This window comes from Canis aureus, chromosome 26, assembly GCF_053574225.1.
Source record: "Canis aureus isolate CA01 chromosome 26, VMU_Caureus_v.1.0, whole genome shotgun sequence".
Taxonomy (NCBI): domain Eukaryota; kingdom Metazoa; phylum Chordata; class Mammalia; order Carnivora; family Canidae; genus Canis; species Canis aureus.
In genome coordinates this window covers 29,290,226-29,307,543 of record NC_135636.1, presented here as the reverse complement: position 1 = coordinate 29,307,543, position 17,318 = coordinate 29,290,226, and the positions used below count along the sequence as shown (strand labels likewise).

The 17,318-nt window shown below is 42.9% G+C and overlaps 2 protein-coding genes across 17 annotated transcripts in view; one reads left to right on the top strand and one right to left on the bottom strand.

Annotated features, from left to right (window-relative positions):
- NCOA6 (nuclear receptor coactivator 6) overlaps positions 1–12,823 on the top strand; it is a 93,141-nt gene extending 80,318 nt beyond the window's left edge. For 8 of the 9 annotated variants that reach the window (XM_077872835.1, XM_077872829.1, XM_077872832.1 and 5 more), the window contains 3 exons: positions 1,117–1,153; positions 4,739–4,887; positions 12,253–12,823. In XM_077872835.1, coding sequence (XP_077728961.1) covers positions 1,117–1,153; positions 4,739–4,887; positions 12,253–12,296 — 230 coding nt within the window. In that variant the 3' untranslated portion in view covers positions 12,297–12,823. The remainder of the gene's footprint in view (positions 1–1,116; positions 1,154–4,738; positions 4,888–12,252) is intronic. The other variant, XM_077872830.1, reaches the window with a different exon arrangement.
- Positions 12,824–13,916: 1,093 nt separating this feature from the next.
- The window catches only part of TP53INP2 (tumor protein p53 inducible nuclear protein 2), a 33,350-nt gene continuing 29,948 nt past the window's right edge, over positions 13,917–17,318 (bottom strand). For all 8 annotated transcript variants that reach the window (XM_077872845.1, XM_077872848.1, XM_077872847.1 and 5 more), the window contains one exon: positions 13,917–17,267. In XM_077872845.1, the coding sequence (XP_077728971.1) occupies positions 17,015–17,267 (253 nt within the window). In that variant the 3' untranslated portion in view covers positions 13,917–17,014. The remainder of the gene's footprint in view (positions 17,268–17,318) is intronic.

The window sequence follows — 17,318 nt, the reverse complement described above, 5'->3', positions numbered from 1 at the left end:
ATATTTCAGCCTTGTCACATTAAGGCTGTATCAACATGAGCATCATAGCAATAATAATGATAGCTAATACTAAGTTATTACTAAAAGCCAGGTGCTGTACTGAATTTTTGTATGTATTATTTCACTTAATCCTCTTAATTTTGAGATGGGTAAAGTAGTTGTCCCCTTTTTTCAGATGAGGCATTGAGCACAGAGAAATCAAGTAATTTGCTCAAGGTTACTTGGCTAATAAAGCAATGGGGTCAGAATTTTAACCCATGCACTCTGATTTCACTGCCTTCGGGGAGGTTAACATGTAATCAGTGGGATAGATTAGACATGTACTGTGAGTCTTTGGTGCTGAATTCTCCAAAAGAGGGGACAGGGATAGAGCTGTGGAAGCTCAGAAGTGGGAGAGATCACTGCTATCCTGTGCATCAAAGTCTTTTGGAGAGATGGAACTACTTAAAGGCATATAGTGAAAGAAGATGTTTTCAGCTGATGCTGAGAAAGAAGTGCCTGATAAACCCCTAGAATGCTTATTTAAACAAAACCCTGCTAGACAAATTACTGAGATTTTTCCTTTCTTGGAGGGCATTGCTGGGAGGTTGAGGAAGAGAGGAACATAATGGAGTCTGTAGGTGTTATCTCAAAGCAAAGCAGTCTGCCCTCTAAAACTCAGTGAGGAAGTCCTTTAGAAGAGAATGCATCCTGAGTAAATATTTAAGACATATTTGAAGATCACTGTCTTTAAAAACAAGTGTCAAGAGGGTGGAAATATTTTAAGAATGAAAAAAATCTCTTCTTCATGAGAGGAAGAAGCTTATTTTACTAACCTAGTTATAGTTGGGTGAAATATGAACCAGTGTGAATTTAGTTCTGTTGATCTAAACAGGATTATTTCAATGTAGAGTAGAAGTAAAAGTAGACCAAGTTAAATGTCTTATGCCCCAGACAATGGAGTTGTGTCCCTGCCAACTCTGTCTCTGTACCATGTAGAGTGAGAATCCTGCTGGGCACAGAGACATGTTAGCATAAATAGGGCATTCCGAACTCTCATAGACACCTCTCTTCTCCCAGTGGACATAGACCACAGGAGCTCCCACATCTCATTTCTGTCCTTTGTATTTTTCACAGAACTCGAGGCAAATGCTGTCATAGTCGCTGGACAAAGGTAAGACAATCATTCTGCAGGCTTAGCATGAAAACAGCCTAAGCCTCTTCCAAGGGTGTTGGCTTTTATTTTTTTTTTAAGATTTTATTTATTTATTCATGAGAATACACAGAGAGGAGAGAGAGAGAGGCAGAAACACAGGCAGAGGGAGAAGCAGGCTCCATGCAGGGAGCCCCACGAGGGACTCAATCCCGGGTCCCCAGGATGACGCCCTGAGCTGCTGGCGGTGCTAAACCGCTGAGCCACCGGGGCTGCCTGGATGTTGTTGGCTTTTAAACCTCTCTTCACCTTGGCCTTTTCCTTCACTCTTTGTACCAGTCTGTTTTCCCTACTAAAATGGGAGAGTTATCATGAGTCCTAACCCCTCAGAGGTATCATTTCTCTTAATAAAACTTGGTGGCTAAGTTTTTCCTTTTGTATTTTTTTGAAAACTGAATGAGAGAACATGTTCAGCACTCACCATAGTAAATAGTAAATGTTCAGTGTGTAGGAGCTGTTGCTATATTGTCATTAATAATAGTCCTTGCAACACCTTCTGAAGTATAGCTGTTTGATCCGCCAGGCATAAGAGAGAGAAAGCTAGTTTTAGGGTCTGACCCTAAAGCTCATGCTTTTTTTGTTAATCTCCAAGCCCCACAACCTAACAAAATGAAATAACACCTGTGGCTTCAACCTCATTAATAACTCCATGCAGAGAACTATTATTTTTCAAAAGTCATTCCTTTTTTAGTGTACTAGTATGTTGGATGACATTTTAGAGAATTTATCATGTTTGTACTACTTTGTTATGAAACAGTCTTCACAATCATATTCTCATGTAATCCTGTCAATCCTGTGAAGTAGTCATAATAGCCAACATTTATATGAATGCATTCCATGCCGTGCACTGGGCTGCAAGTTCCTGAAGTGTATCATCTCATTTAATTTTCACAATATCTATTAGGGAAGCAAATTCTGTCTTAGAGATAAGGAACCTAAAGCTCAGAGAAGTTAACTAAATTGCTCAAGGCCACACATTTAGTAAGTGGTGCAGCTGAAATTCAAACTCAGGCACTCTGACTCCAGAGCCCTCAGACTTATGTGTTGCAGCAGACAAAATGGGGATTTATAAATCAAGAATCTGAAGCATAGAGAAAGTTCAATATCATGGCCAGTAAACATATGTGTAACACTTGATCCCTGTTCTTCTGCCTCCAAACTTACTGATATTCCTACTGCATCATCCTGCCTGCATTTTTATTTGGATTGCACTAATATTTGACGCATACACCAACTGTATGGCTACAGAAAGAACATAATCAGACCAAAAATATCTTGTGGAAAAAAAAATATCTTGTGGATGTTTGTTTCCAGTGCTGGAGACAGCTATGGCTTTTGTTTTGCCAAGGAGAAAGAGGCACTTGCTTTAGGAATCTTTCTTCCTCAGAGGCTTTGACCATTTTCTGGGCTCTTAGCCCGAAAGCCATCCTTAACATCTCTAAAAGGATGTATAGATACCTCTTGACTCCTAATTCCACCCCAGCTCTAGCCCTGCTGCCTCTTCACTTACCTTGGCTAATGGGTCAGTTGTTAGATATAAAGCAAGGTAGCAAACAGTATGGCCAGATTCCCAGCCATAGTGCCACTAGTAAAGGATCCTCAGACAGGAGTGAACAATGGAGGGGTAGGGATTGTTGATAGGCCACAGATCATGTCTCTAAGGAGCTCCTGATCTAGTGGAAGGCAGAAGATGTTAAAATAAAATATGCTGTATAATCTGATGGATGCTCTAGAATGCCAGCTACAGACTGAACCAAAAAGAAAACTTCACATGGGGAGCAAGGTCATGGAAGACTTCCCAGAAGAGGCATCCCTTTCACCAGCTTCTTTTGTTTTCTTAGTTGTACTGCTTTTGTTTCAGTTCCATGCCTTACAAGCAAATTTTTTTTAATTTTTTATTTATTTATGATAGTTACAGAGAGAGAGAGAGGCAGAGACACAGGCAGAGGGAGAAGCAGGCTCCATGTACCGGGAGCCCGATGTGGGATTCGATCCCGGGTCTCCAGGATCGCGCCCTGGGCCAAAGGCAGGCGCCAAACCGCTGCGCCACCCAGGGATCCCTGCCTTACAAGCAAATTTAATCAGCTTTTTTCCCTAATGATTTGACGTGCTTTTTTTTGAACCATGAAAGTAGTAAAAGTTTATTAAAGAAAATTTGAAATTCAGATCAGAAAATTAAAAAGAAGAAAACTACCAGTAAACCAGTATTGCTGTGATTAAAACAATATTGTATGTATTTTAGTTCATCTTCTACTTCTCTTCAGAGTATGTATATAGATAGTATATTATATATAAGTACTATATCTGATATTTATATATCTAACATATAGTATTTATATATAAGCACTATACACTATGCACACACACATATATCTCACACATTTATTTTATGGGGTTATGGATATATACTCAACATGTATTGTGATGAAAATGGGATTATACTATTCATAACATTGGTAACTTTTTCCCCACAATAATGTATCATGAAAGTTTTTATCATTAAATAAACCTACATGATTTTTCATGACTGAATATGGATGTGCCATCTTTTTGTTTTTTAATCTATTGTAAAGCATTTACATCTTCTGTCTTCATTAGTATAAATAAAATACTTTGGCATCTTTGTGTGTGATTAGAGCTCTGGAAAAAGATTTGTTTCCTTAGGCACCTAGAGATAGAATTGCTGAGCCAGAGGATTACACCAGGGTTTCTCAGTCTCGGCATTATTGATAGTTTGGATCAGATAATTCTTTTTTGGGTGGGGTGGGAAGAGCTGTCCTGTGCATTATAGAATGTTCAGTGGCATGCCTGACCTCTACGCAAAAGATACCAGTAGTATCCCCACATTAGTCATGGTAATCAGAAATGTCTCTAGACGTTGCTAAATGTCTCCTGGGAAGCAAAAAAAATACCTCCTACTGAGAACTATTGGGTTATGTAATTTATACTCTTATCAGGAGTTTCTGTCCCCATACCCTTTTTTTTTCCCCATACCCTTAATAGTACTGCATATTACCAATTTTAAATCTCTGCATACTAAAAAAGGGGGATTGAAGTGGGGGCAATCAGTATAGCCAGCAATATACTGTGAATATATCCTGATATATATTCTATAATGTGACTTATACCATGCCATTATCTGACTATACCAGGCTCATAGGAAATGCCAATATGTATTAGTAATTTCCTAGATTTTAGATACTGTTACTTTTTGAAAGAGAATATTGTTGTTTTAGAAAAATGGATGAGGAAGTTTGGGAATTTTTGTTCTAAATTCTTAATTTCTATTACCTGTTTTTCCGCAATTGCACCAGCAATATGCTTTAGTATTTTATTTTTACTAGTGTAACAAGCCAAAAACTCTTAAATTGTCAGTAATATAGAAGGTTTTTGTGTTTACTGTCCCAGGATGGAATATTTTCTCTTCAGAATGACTGTATGGTTCGTAAACTCCTGCCTTATGAATGAAACTCTATTGGAAGAACCCTTTTTTGTGTGTGACTTGATTCCCTCACCTCTTTGGAAACTTTGTGCTTTCCCTGTCAGCAGTGAGCCCAAAGAGATCATTGAAAAGTCCAAAACCCCAAGCCGAAGAAACTCCCGAACCGAAGAGCCAACTGTGGCTTCTGAAAGTGTAGAAAATGGACATCGCAAGCGATCCTCTCGGCCTGCTTCAGCCTCCAGTTCTACTAAAGGTTAGCAGGGAGGTGTGGGTGCTACTGTGGGTCAAATAGAAGAATGGGGTCTTTATTACCACAGCAGAGGACTTTGTCTTTCATCATTGCTTCTATTACTTTAACTTCTGTTTGTTTGTCCTTCCTTAGTTCATTTACCTCTGTGTTTTCTGTGTGTATACACAGCAGCAAGCATTGTTGGGGGGTGGGGGGGAGGGAAGAAAGAACATCACAAGGCAGATTGACTCATGATCACCACTTCAGATAGGTCCTCAATGTGGCCCACCCATCTTTCAGTGGTCAACTCTCTTTTCCACTCCTCTGGCCTCTACATTCCTCTTTCAGCAGAGACTCTACCTCTCCACAGAGAAAATAGAACTGCTTCAGCTCTTGCTGTCAGGACATAAATCTACCAGGATCCTCCTTTGTTCCTACTATAGTAGAACAGCTGTCCCTCCTCAAGTCTAAGGCCAGTTACTCCACTTGTGCCTCTTTGATCCCATCTTCTCTAACCTTGTCAAGAACCTTACACTACCAGTTTCTCTCCTCTGTTGACTGATGTCTCCTTTTTGAATTCAGGCTGTCCTTGGCTTCTGTGACCTAGAGCTCTCAATTGTTTTCTCCACTTCTCTGGCTTTTCCTTCTCAATCTCTGTACCCAGATATTAGATGTTGGTCTTCCTCACCCTTCAATCCTTAGTCACCCGGTCTCTTCAACTCTTCTCTCCCTAACTAATCTCACTCATGCCCCTTCTTAGTTACAACTTTTCACAGATGACTCATGAATTTGTATTTCTAGTACAAACCTCTAGAAATCTCAGCTGGATGTACAACCTTACCAGGACTTCAAATTCAAATGTCTGATTTCACCCACAGTGTCAGGTCATTTGTCAGTGTTCCCCACCTCAGGGAATGGCACCACCATCTGTCCATTGGGCACATTCTTCTTGGCACTTCTCTCCCTTATCCTCACAGAAAGCTGCTGATTTTATTTCAGGTGACCCAAATTCATCCATTTTACTCCATCTTCATTGCTACTCCAGCTTAAAACCCTTCAGTGATTCACACTGTAATTAAAATTCAAGTCTAAAAGCACCAGCATGGGCCACAAGATTCTATGTAGTCTGGCCCCTGTCAGCCTCTCCCAGCCTCATCTGACTTCCCTCAGCAACTCAGATAAGCCGCTCATCCCTCATCACAAGCCTGTGTGTGTGTTATACCCATTGCAGGGAATGTTCTTTCTTCCTTCTTCTCATTAACTTCCTACTCTTTCTATCTAAATAGAAATTCCTCACTGCTATGAGGAATCATAGTACCATGTTCTCCTCCGTAACATCACAGCTGTAACTTTATGTTTATTGTGTGATAAGTAATGAATGTATATACTCTGTTAGGGCAGGAGGCATCTAGTTTTGCTCACCATTATATCCTTGGTACCTGGTATGCTGCCTAATACAAAGAGGCATATAATCAGTAATTATCAATAACCACCTATCAGATATATATCAAGTACTTATCCCCAGGCCCTGGAGATATAATGGTGAAAAGACAGAGACTCTTCTTCATCATATCAATTATGTGCCAGCCAGAAAGATGAATACAATGCATTAAATGCTAAATACTATGATAGCAAAATTACATGATACTGTAGGAACCTATAACTGGGATGTTCCTCTGCCAAATCAGAGGCTTGCTGGAGAAAATGATGTTTAAGCTGAGACCTGAAGAATGAAGAGGCATTATGTAGGCCATGGGAGTTAAATGAAATATTCTAGGCAAAAGGTACAGCATGTACAAAGGCCCAAATCTGAGGAAGGGTATGATACTTCATCCCCTCAGGAAATGTGCTGAGCTTGACTAGCTCATATTAGGCAAGAGCTGGGATCCTGGTGAAATGCCTCATATCAGCAGAGTTGCTGAGAAACAGTCAAGTACTGTTGGGATGCCAGCCTGAAGATGAGGGCAGGTTCTGGTGCACCAACACCAGACACTGACCTGAGACTTCAGCTGTCATTGGCAGGTTGTATTTCTGGGCAAGAAGTTCACGGTTCCGGGATCCCTGGGTGGCACAGCGGTTTGGCGCCTGCCTTTGGCCCAGGGCGCGATCCTGGAGACCTGGGATCGAATCCCACGTCGGGCTCCCTGCATGGAGCCTGCTTCTCCCTCTGTCTATGTCTCTGCCTCTCTCTCTCTCTCTGATGACTATCATAAATAATAAATAAAATTTTAAAAAAATTCACAAAAAAAAAAAAAGAAGTTCACGGTTCCTCACAGAGCCGGTGGGAGTAGGCCATAGGTTTACAGATCACATACAGGTAAAGTAGAGATGTAAAAGTTACCTTATCTCAGCCCATCAGAGGGGGGAACCTATTTTAGAAGGGGGTGGAGAATAGGCTTGTATACTTAAACTGGACATTGTCCCAAGGTGGTAGTAGTCATGTCGGAATGCCTGCCCCATCCCTGCTCTGAGACTTAAGTGGCTTAGGAAAGGCCATAATGACTTGAAAGCTTTGTGATTTTGCATGGAGGGGTGCTGGGTAAATAAATGTCTCCTGAGATCTCGGAGATCTGGCCAAACCCCAGAAACCACAGTCATGTACAAATCTTTACAGCATCCTCAAGCCCTCAGGCTTTCAGTTCTGAACTCCTAAGGTAGGTAAGTTACCTTTTAAATCCAAAGTCAGTACTGTAGCTGTTCTGATTTTTAAGTGTTAGAGCGCTTGGATCTGGATTAAAGACTAAATATGCATATTATTTGCTATGTAATATGCTGTGTTGTACCCAAAACCCTGAAGTCATAAAATAACTTCTTGTGATTATATTTGAATCCATACCTAGGGAATGATCATAAAATATCAGGGTGGTTTCCAAAAACCTATGCGACTCAAATTTGGAGACACATGTAGTGCTGGGTACCTGAAACCTCTTTCTGCAGCATCAATACTTCTTAAAGTTTTGAAGGAAGAAAAAGGTTTGCCTTTTTGCATTCATACAATTTGGGTCATATATGTACAAACAATATCAGAAACCGTCTGTTTTTCATGAGAATCTTGAAAGCTGAGAAATATGAGTTTATAATGAGAAGTATTGGCATATTTGTATTGTCAGAGCACCAGTGACATTAACCATGCTCCTGCTGTGAGAACAGTTTGCTAACGTCATGTAGGCCAAGGCCTACTATACTGCCAGATTGGAGCAGGTGGGACAGATTATTTCTGGGAAAGTCCAGAGAGGCCTACATGGTTGATAGGTCACTCTCTAACCTGTTGTTTTGGTTTTGGTTGTTGGGCCTTCCACCCCCACTTTTAATTACAGACATAGAAATTGACTCTCACAAATCAGTAAGCTTCTTTTTAAAATTGCACTTGATCAGGTGTGGTGTTAGAAAAATGCACATGAATAGTTCTGCTTCCTGACATGATGTATTCCCTATTAACACAGAAATGATTTTTCTCGTTTTCCTTCCTTGGCATTTGTTATTTACTCTTCTGTTCATAATAGTGTTCATGTTATATTTTCAACTGGGAAAAAAGATCAGTAGTTAAAAATGAAGTTCAATGCATAAGTCTGAAACCAGGGAAGATATGCTAACATGAAGGAAGTTCAGAACAACCTAAAATCAGCAGCAGTAGTGAGTGTCCCTGGAGTGCCTTAAGATCCCACTGACAGCAAAGTAGGGTGAGAGCCCTACCCTACCCACAACCAACTTGAGAAGCAACAATCTAAAAAAAATCCTTAAAATGGAAATTTTATTGTGGAAATATAAATGAGCACAATATGGGAGAAAACTCTGAACAATAATGCCTGAAACTGTACTCTTGTAGCATCATTCAGAAACCAGCCATGAAAATTTTGAAATTCCCAGAATTTTTTACAAAAATAGAAATCTTAGCTAGAAAAAAAAAAAGAAATCTTAACTAGAAGTGGTACAGTAAAAGACATAATGAAGTGAGCAAGATCAAAGTCATTTTATAAAATTCCTTGAAAGGTAAAGGTAAACTCCACATAACAGAAGACTTAATAGATCTTGCACTATAGGTCTGTCCAAATTTGCTTACCGTCAAAATGCGGCAACCAGGGGGAGAAAGTGCCCATATCAAATTATAAATGTAAATGCCTTCCAAGAGTATATATGGACAACCATCTGAAAGACTTATTGACCCAGTTCTTTACCATATAGTTGGTTCAAAATATTAATATAAATGGTGTTACTGTGTTAGTCTTTGGACTACTTTTATATTTGTGAAGACATTAATTTGTAAAATCATTAGTGGTTTAAAAAACAGGGTTTTTCAACAATATATGTAAATTTTATTTTGCTAGTATGGTATTGGTTTAGGGGTTCTTGGTAGTGGGATTATGCACAGTCAGATAAGGTAGGCAGCCTGATGTTCACCCCGCATGTACCATCAGCTACTTCATTACTTCCCTAGAATTCCTTACCTTAAAGAGTTTACTTCTAAATTCTCTTATTGTGTTCAGTGGAATAGTAAAAGTGGGAGTAGAATATTGAACTACAAAAACAAAAAACTCATCTTTTCAGACAGATTTATAAAGACATCAAAAGTGACATTGCCCTTTTGCCTAGATTGCCTAGATTTATCCAGAGAAGGTGATAAGAGACTTCAGTACCAGGTTAATAGAGTTTTTTTCCTTCATGGAGGTGTAAAAGTACATCCTACACCATTTTTCTCACCCACCCCTAACCCTGGTATCTAAAAGATTATTTTTTGTGGTTTCTAACACAAACCACTTGTTTATTCATGGCCCCACTCATTGATTCATCTGCAGAAGCAGAGTCAGTCTGCCAGATCATTGGGTGCTTTGAAGCAGTGACAGATGGGAAAAAGCAAAGAAAGCGGGGGGGGGGGGGGGGGGGGGGGTGTGTCTGAGATTGCTTTTCTACCTTCCCCCTTCTCACCTGTTTTCCCAGCCACATAGGTGTTTTTCAGACACATCACTTGATCCTTCATATCACAACAAAGGAGAAGCTCCCAAAGTTGCCCTAATTAACATATCTAAGGATGAATACTCCATCAAGATATAACTGGGGGCACCTGGGTGGCTCAGTGGTTGAGCGTCTGCCTTTGGCTCAGGACCTGATCCTGGGGTCCTGGGATCGAGTCCTGAATCAGGCTCCCTGTGGGAAGCCTGCTTCTCCCTCTGCCTATATATGTCTCTGCCTCTCTCTCTCTCTCTCATGAATAAATAAATAAAATCTTAAAAAAAAAAAAAAAGACATAACTCTGTAGGGGCGCCTGGGTGGCTCAGTCAGTTGAGTGTCCAACTGTTGGTCTCAGCTCAGGTCTTGATCTCAGGGTTCTGAGTTTAAGCCCTGCATTGGGCTCTGTACTGGGTGTGGAACCTACTTTAAAAAAAAAAAAAACAACAACAAAGAAACTCTGTGTATTTTTACTCAAATGATAAATTTACTACAGTGAAAATGAAGCCTGATAGTTGGGCTAGAGAGTTGATTATAGGGAACTTTGGGGTGTGTGAGACTCTTATTTACATGAAATTGAAGAACACCATTATCCACATCCTGTCAGAATGACTCCTCTGATGAGCAAAAGACTAAGGAGTAAATCAGAGAGACTGACTCCTCTACCACATGGCAGAAGCAGCATGACCTTCCAACAAGCAGATACACATACTGAAATTTCCACCAACAGAAGCCCCAAAATAATTGCATAGGTCACTTCTTGGAAAGTCATTGAGACCCTCTTAGCAATTACTATAGCTAACAGTAACATTTTTGCTTTTTGCATCTGCATCTTAAGTTTGGGCTCTCAAAATATACAAAAGAGAAAAGAAAAATTGCTTATAACACTGAACCTGGGCAGCCTGGGTGGCTCAGCGGTTTAGCGCTGCCTTCAGCCCAGGGTGTGATCCTGGAGACCTGGGATCGAGTACCACCTCGGGCTCCCTGCATGGGGCTGATTCTCCTTCTGCCTGTGTCTCTGCCTCTGTCTCTCTCTCTCTCTGTGTCTCTCATGAATAAATAAAAATCTTAAAAAAACAAAAAACCACTGAACCTAACTAACATGCAGCATCAGAAAATTTAGGCTAGGGATGCCTTGGTGGTTCACTCAGTGAAGCGTCTGCCTTTGGCTCAGGTCGAAATCCCTGGTGCCGGGATCAAGTCCTGCATCAGACTCCCTGCTTCTCCTGGAGCCTGCTTTTCCCTCTGCTTCTCTCTCTCTCTCCCCGCTGTCTCTCATGAATAAATAAAATCTTTAAAAAATAAAAAAATAAAATTTATCCTAGTTTCCAGAAATCAATAAAACTGATTCATCTGACATATTGTGTTAGGTAGAAAATATTTTATCCTTAATGGGAGAAATGTTTTAAAACATTGATTTCATATTAAAGCCAAAAGATGGAGCCACCTAGGTGGCTCAGTGGTTGAGTGTCTGCCTTTGACTCAGGTCATGATCCCAAGGTCCTGGGATCCAGTCCCACATCAGGTTTCCACAGGGAGCCTGCTTCTCTCTCTGCCTATGTCTCTACCTCTCTCTCTGTGTCTCTCATGAATAAATAAAATCTTTTTTAAAAAAGCCCCCCCCCCCAAAAAATCTATGGAGCAGCATGAAGAATGAGGGTGAATTTTTAAGAGCTATATAAGATTTTTTTTTTTTTTTTTTGCTATATAAGATTTTAAAGACATGTTTACATTTGGAGAGCTTCGAGCTATTTCTTGTACTCTGCTGTAGAAGACTTTTGTGAGGAAAAGGTTTTTTTTAAGGTTCATTCATTTATTTTAGTGCAGAGGGGCAGAGGAAGAAGGGAAAAAGAAACTCAGACAGACCCCGTGCCAAGCGTGGAGCCTGATGCAGGGCTCTATCTCAAGACCCTGAGACTATGACCTGAGCCAGAACCAAGAGTCAGCCACTCAACTGACTGCGCCACTCAGGCACCCTATGTGTAGAAAAGTTTTTGAGAAATATGGTTTAAATATGGAGTAAGATTGAGTTGATTGAAGACACTGTGATAAGAGGAAATAAAGGAATTAAAACATACTTGTTCCCTTTATGCCACTATCATTCAGTACCCCACCTCTTCCATGAAGCCTGCAGGCTCTCCTGGGCTCAGAGCAGGCTATGGCTTGCTCTGAATTACTTCTCTACCTGTATGTATCCACAGCCTTGATATTCCTGGCTAGGCCACCATAGACACTTAATGACCACAGGTTGTGGTCGTGTTAATTAGAAACTTTGACTATAATAAGGCAAAAAGAATCACTTACTGCAAAACAGTGGTTTGACTCCAAAAGGGATTCAGTCCAGTAGGGCCCCACTTAGGCCAACCCTACTTTGTGTGGACTGCCTAAACATCACTGCCATAAAGAATTGCCTCAGCTGAGTGTGTCCTTCCTTTTCCCCCACAGACATAACCAGTGCAGTGCAATCCAAGAGAAGAAAATCCAAGTAAACAAGCTGGATGGCGACTTGATCCTTGTAAATGTGTGTGAATTTTACAAAAAGCAATTTTGAGCTGTGACTTTTTAAAATCCACTTCTGTACAGTTAGTCATTTTAATAATGTGGCCCTTTTCCTAGTCCTTGCAACCTGTTTCGTAAAGTGCAATGGGGAAAGCAAAGTTGTTGAACCCTTTTGGTGTTGCAAGATGAAGTTCAAGGTTTCTAAAATGTTGCCATGTATTGAGAGGAGCTAATGCAATTATGTTATTAGTTTTCATATTTCCTAAGCAGCCTTAGTACAGGGTGAGCATTTTTAGATCTTCTAATGATGTATTGTGCTGTGGAAGTTATGTGTGTGAATAGCAGTAGTGGGAGCAAAAGAAATCTTTTCCTTTGGAAATGTTGTAAATAATTTTATTATATAGTGTTTTGGATGTATTTGTTGTAGAAATGGACCAGTGAATAAAGAGAATCTAAGGGTTTGTACAATGTGAAATACTGAATGTGTTAAATAAATGTCATTGTCCTAGAACATAAATGTATGTTATTGGTAAGGGATTACTGGGTGAGCACGCTCTTTCTTTGGACCATAAATGAATAGTAACAGCCTTCTTTGTAAAGTAAAATCCAACCTTGTCCTTACTATACCTGCTTTGAAGAAACTAGCCCTTTTCATCACTGTACCAGGCACTTTGATAAATGTTGGTCAAATTTGTTTTGGTTGCAAATAACAGAATCAACTTAGGATCAAAGACCACCCAGGATTTTTTAGGGAAAGGAAGCCACCCATAACCCGGATACACTTTTTCTCCACCTTGTAGTGTTTCTCCAAGCACAGAATGTTAACAACTATTAACATTCTCCTCCATTCAAGAGATAAGCCCAGACTGATGAGCAGGATTCTTTCTAACAGTATCAAGAATCCAGCCCATTTTAGATCAGCTTTCCACCTTCAGTCCAGTTCTGTGGTTAGATCAGGGCAGTTCCCACATCAAAGTGGTCATTTTGTGTTATATACTTTATATACTTCAAAGATGCCCACTACTTTCTACCCTTTGGGTGACCTATTTCTCATCTCTCTCAGGCTTAGGGCAGATTTCTCATCAACATGCCCAGGTTTTTCCCTTTCCTGGCTCAATTCCTACCCAAAAAGTATAGTCTCCAAACCTGCTGCTTCTACCCCCACCCTACTCCCAACCCTCAGGAGAGACTGATGCTTGGGGTTGGGCTCTGTCCTTGTGTTGGTCTGGGCCTCAGCCTTCTGCTGCATCTTCTGGAACTAGACATGGAGTCCGTCCCTGCCCCTGCAGTGTCTCCTTGCCCCTGCCAGAACCTAATGTCTGAGACCAAAAGGATGTCAGTGATTCTGTCATGCTCTCATTCTCATCCGTGTTTCAACTGTGTCTATATATGCCTTGGCTTATAAGGATCCTCCAAAAGTAGTTATTTATGAGTCAGACCCCACAATTGTCTGGCTCCATTCCCAACAAGCTTATCTTCCCTCTTCCTCTGGTGTATGTATGACACACAACCAGAACTAAAGCCAGCCTAATAATAATCCCTGTGCTTGTACCGTGCTTGAGATCGCAGAGTGCTTCTACTTTAGCTCTACTCAGACAGAAAGCATAATATGCTTTAAATAGATTTTTATTTGTTTTTCTTTATATTAATTTTTTTTCTCCCATAGAGGAATAACATTAAAATCTAACAATCAGAATCCTGTTATACACATACACAGGCATGCCACGTGACTGGATCGAGGTGGTTGTGTCCTTGAGTCTGTCAACATGTCACAACATGGTCAACCACAGTCTTCTCATTTCAGCCAGTCTAACACAAAACAACTAAGAGGGATACACTCAACTTGTTGGTTCCATGTGGAACTAGTGGCAGGGGAAGAGGGAAGATTCAAGGGGCTATGGTGTGTCTGCATTCAGTCCCCTCACATAAAGCCACATGGATCTGAGGAGGCATCCAAGAGCTCTAGTGGGGTCCTTGTTGCACCTAAGACATTATAAGTCAGAACAAATTGATCAGGGCTCCAGGTGGGGGCTGGGAAGCAGGCGTACCCCAAAAGAGCAGCAAACTGCATTCATACACACACGGTTCCCTCCTGGGGCCAAACTGGCAAAAGCTGGAAGGTGACAACTAGCTTGAAGGGAGCACTCAGACATATTGAGGAATAACTGGACGTCGCCCTTTGATGTCTTAGGTCTCTAGAAACAGGGGTCCCTCTGACATACTCCGTTTTGGCAAAGTGCTGGTAGTATTGACATTAATTAATACAGACTTCTCCAGGGTCTCTGAAAACATCAGTCAAGACAGACTCTCACCCCCTCCTGTCTAAGGTTGCATAGGACTTTGTGAATTCTAGTTCCCTCACATATTCAAGTTCTGTGGTTTAAAAAAAATCCTGAAGCATGCTCAAGGTGAAAGGCACATACACAGTCAATACAGTATGACGAGGTCTGATGCTTCAGGAGTCAGACTAGCAGGAGACTGAGTAGTGTTGGTTCTTAGAAATCTATACACAATTAAAATATTGCCACTCAAATGCTACAGAGTCTATAGGAAAGTACAAAAACATGTGAGCCTTACCACCAGCCAGGTGATGGGATTGCAGGGTTCTAGAACTACAGGAGCCTCCAGAAATATGTGTAAGGGAGGGGCCTTTTGAAATTTGAACCAAATGCCCTATAACCCACTCTCCCCAACCCCTCCCCCTCAAAGGATCATGGGAACTGCCCAGGCTGAGCCAGTGTCCCAGCTGGCAGCAAAGGAGTAGACAGGAAGAGATGGAGGGAGTTTCAGCTCTCAGAAGTGCTGAAGACCCTAAGCTGGCTGTGAAGTGACTGACCACTGGGTAGCTGGAAGAATAAACACAACTAGGTTGTAACTGCAGGAGAACCTTGGTGAGAAGAGCAAGGTTGTCAACCACTGGGGCCCTAATGGGACTTTGATCTGTCTTTACTGTAGATTTGGTTTACTTCCTTGGATAGGAAGCCCCAAGAGGAACTTCCTCTGCCTCCATCCCAGCAACCATGGGGCTACCCCCTCCCTTATCCATATACTCAATTTGAGATTTGGGGCTAGAGAATCAGGGAGGGCAGATGCCTTTACCCTCATGGGATTGCAGTTTTCCAACCAAGCCTCAGCTTGGCTTTGAGGCCAAGAAACCTGGAATTGGAGTGAGGGGGAAGACCTAGGTTAGTATGTAACAGGACATCTTAAAAGTTTCAAGGAAGAAAGAGCACACGCTAAAAAAGGACAGAGGAAAAGGGAAGCAACTCGGGGTATCCCAAGAAGCTGTTGCTGGTGTCTGAGCCCAAAATTCACTCCCACCACAAGAAGGGCAACACTGTCTGCCTGTGTCCCCTCTTGTCTCACCCAGGGACTCAGGTTCTTTCCTCCAGTTACTTACTGGAGGAGAGGACAAGGGGAACCATAGGGCACCCATTTCTCCCCATCAGACTAGAAAGGAAGAGCCCTGGGGTAGGAAATGAGAGGCCCCCTGTAGGCCCTGAACCTGGAATCAAACTATTTGGGGTTTGGGCCAGTGGGGCTCCTGGCTTCCTACTCAGGAGTGTTTATTAGCCATCCTGGGCAGAGTGTGAAATGAAATACACGGCCAGAGGCAACATGAAGGCTGAGCTGTCACTCTTGGGATGGCTTCACCCCACAGCTTGTCCTCCCCAGTGTCATTCCCTTGTATTCTTACTCTGGGGGATGCACTTTCCCTGCCTAGATAGAAGCCCTCTGGCCTGCATCTCTCCTAAACTAGTTCTAGCACCTTAGGCATGTGAACAGATGGCCAGGATGGCAGGGCCTTGCCCAGCCAGCCTCTACTCCTGGGGTGACATGTTGTGGGTAGGGCAACAAAATACTAAGCCCTTCAGACTTGGGGGCATGCAAAGGGGTGGATTTCTGGAAAAGATTTGGGAAGTGGGATGATCAGAAAGGGAGGTGGGGGCAGACTTCAGGCTCAAGCCCAAGAGGAGGGCTTAGCCTCTCAGAGCAAGCACAGTGCCAGTTCCCATGGTGCCCTGCTCCCTACAGCTTCTTAATCTGTGTGTCTTGTCTACATTTCCCGTAGGCTGCCTCTTCCTTCAATTCCCTCCACTTTCTCCCTCTAACACATCTCACAGTCCTGTTCCACATACTTTACCTTTCCGGGCCTAAACAACTCCACGGGGAGAGGGAAGGGGGAGACTCAAGGCAGAACCCTTTGGTCTCGGTGCCCATTCCCCCAACCATCTGGGAGGGAACTACTGGGAATGAATAAGGGAGGAGTGAGCATAGATAGTGCCAAAGGTGAGATGGGTGAGGCTTGTAAAGTGGGAGTGGAAGGCGGGGAGTGAGCTAGATGTGGGAGGAGAAGATAAGAGCGAGCGGAAGGAGGAGCGGGCCAGAGGGCAAGGGTGTAGGGGAATGTCAGGGCAGAGACGGGGACAGGAGCCAGAGAAGGAATGAAGAATGGAGTGTCCAGGGCGAAGGAAATGGAGGAAATGTGGAAATGGGGCCGGAGGGGGGTTGTTCTGAGGCGGATTAGAGGATCAGACGTGTGAAAATCGAGGGTGGGGGGAGGCTGGCACCCCACCTCGCTTGAGGGAGGCTGTAGTGTCCAACCCAGGTGAGTTGCGGGCGCTCCTCGAGCAACACACTGGCTGCGGCAGAGGGGCCCCACAGGGGTCGGGAGCCGGTGAGGGGTCTGTGGTTCGGCGGAGGATCCTCAGTAGTTGAACTGGCGCTGGCACGGCTGGTAGACGAAGCTGCCCTGGTGCTTAGGCCGGCGCGAACGGCTCTCGCGGGCGCGGTTCTGCCGCTGCACCACCTTGGCGCTCAGCGCGTGGCGCTCGGCCCGCTGCCGGGCCCGCTGCAGCCGCCGCGCCTGGCCTGCCTTCTCCAGCAGCGCGGCCCGTGCCGGCAGGGGGGCGGCGGCGTGGCGCAGGGCCCGGGGCTCGCGGCGGGCGGGCGCCAACTCCCTGCGGGGACACAGCAGGGCTGGGTCAGGGCCCGACCCGGCGCAGCGCGGT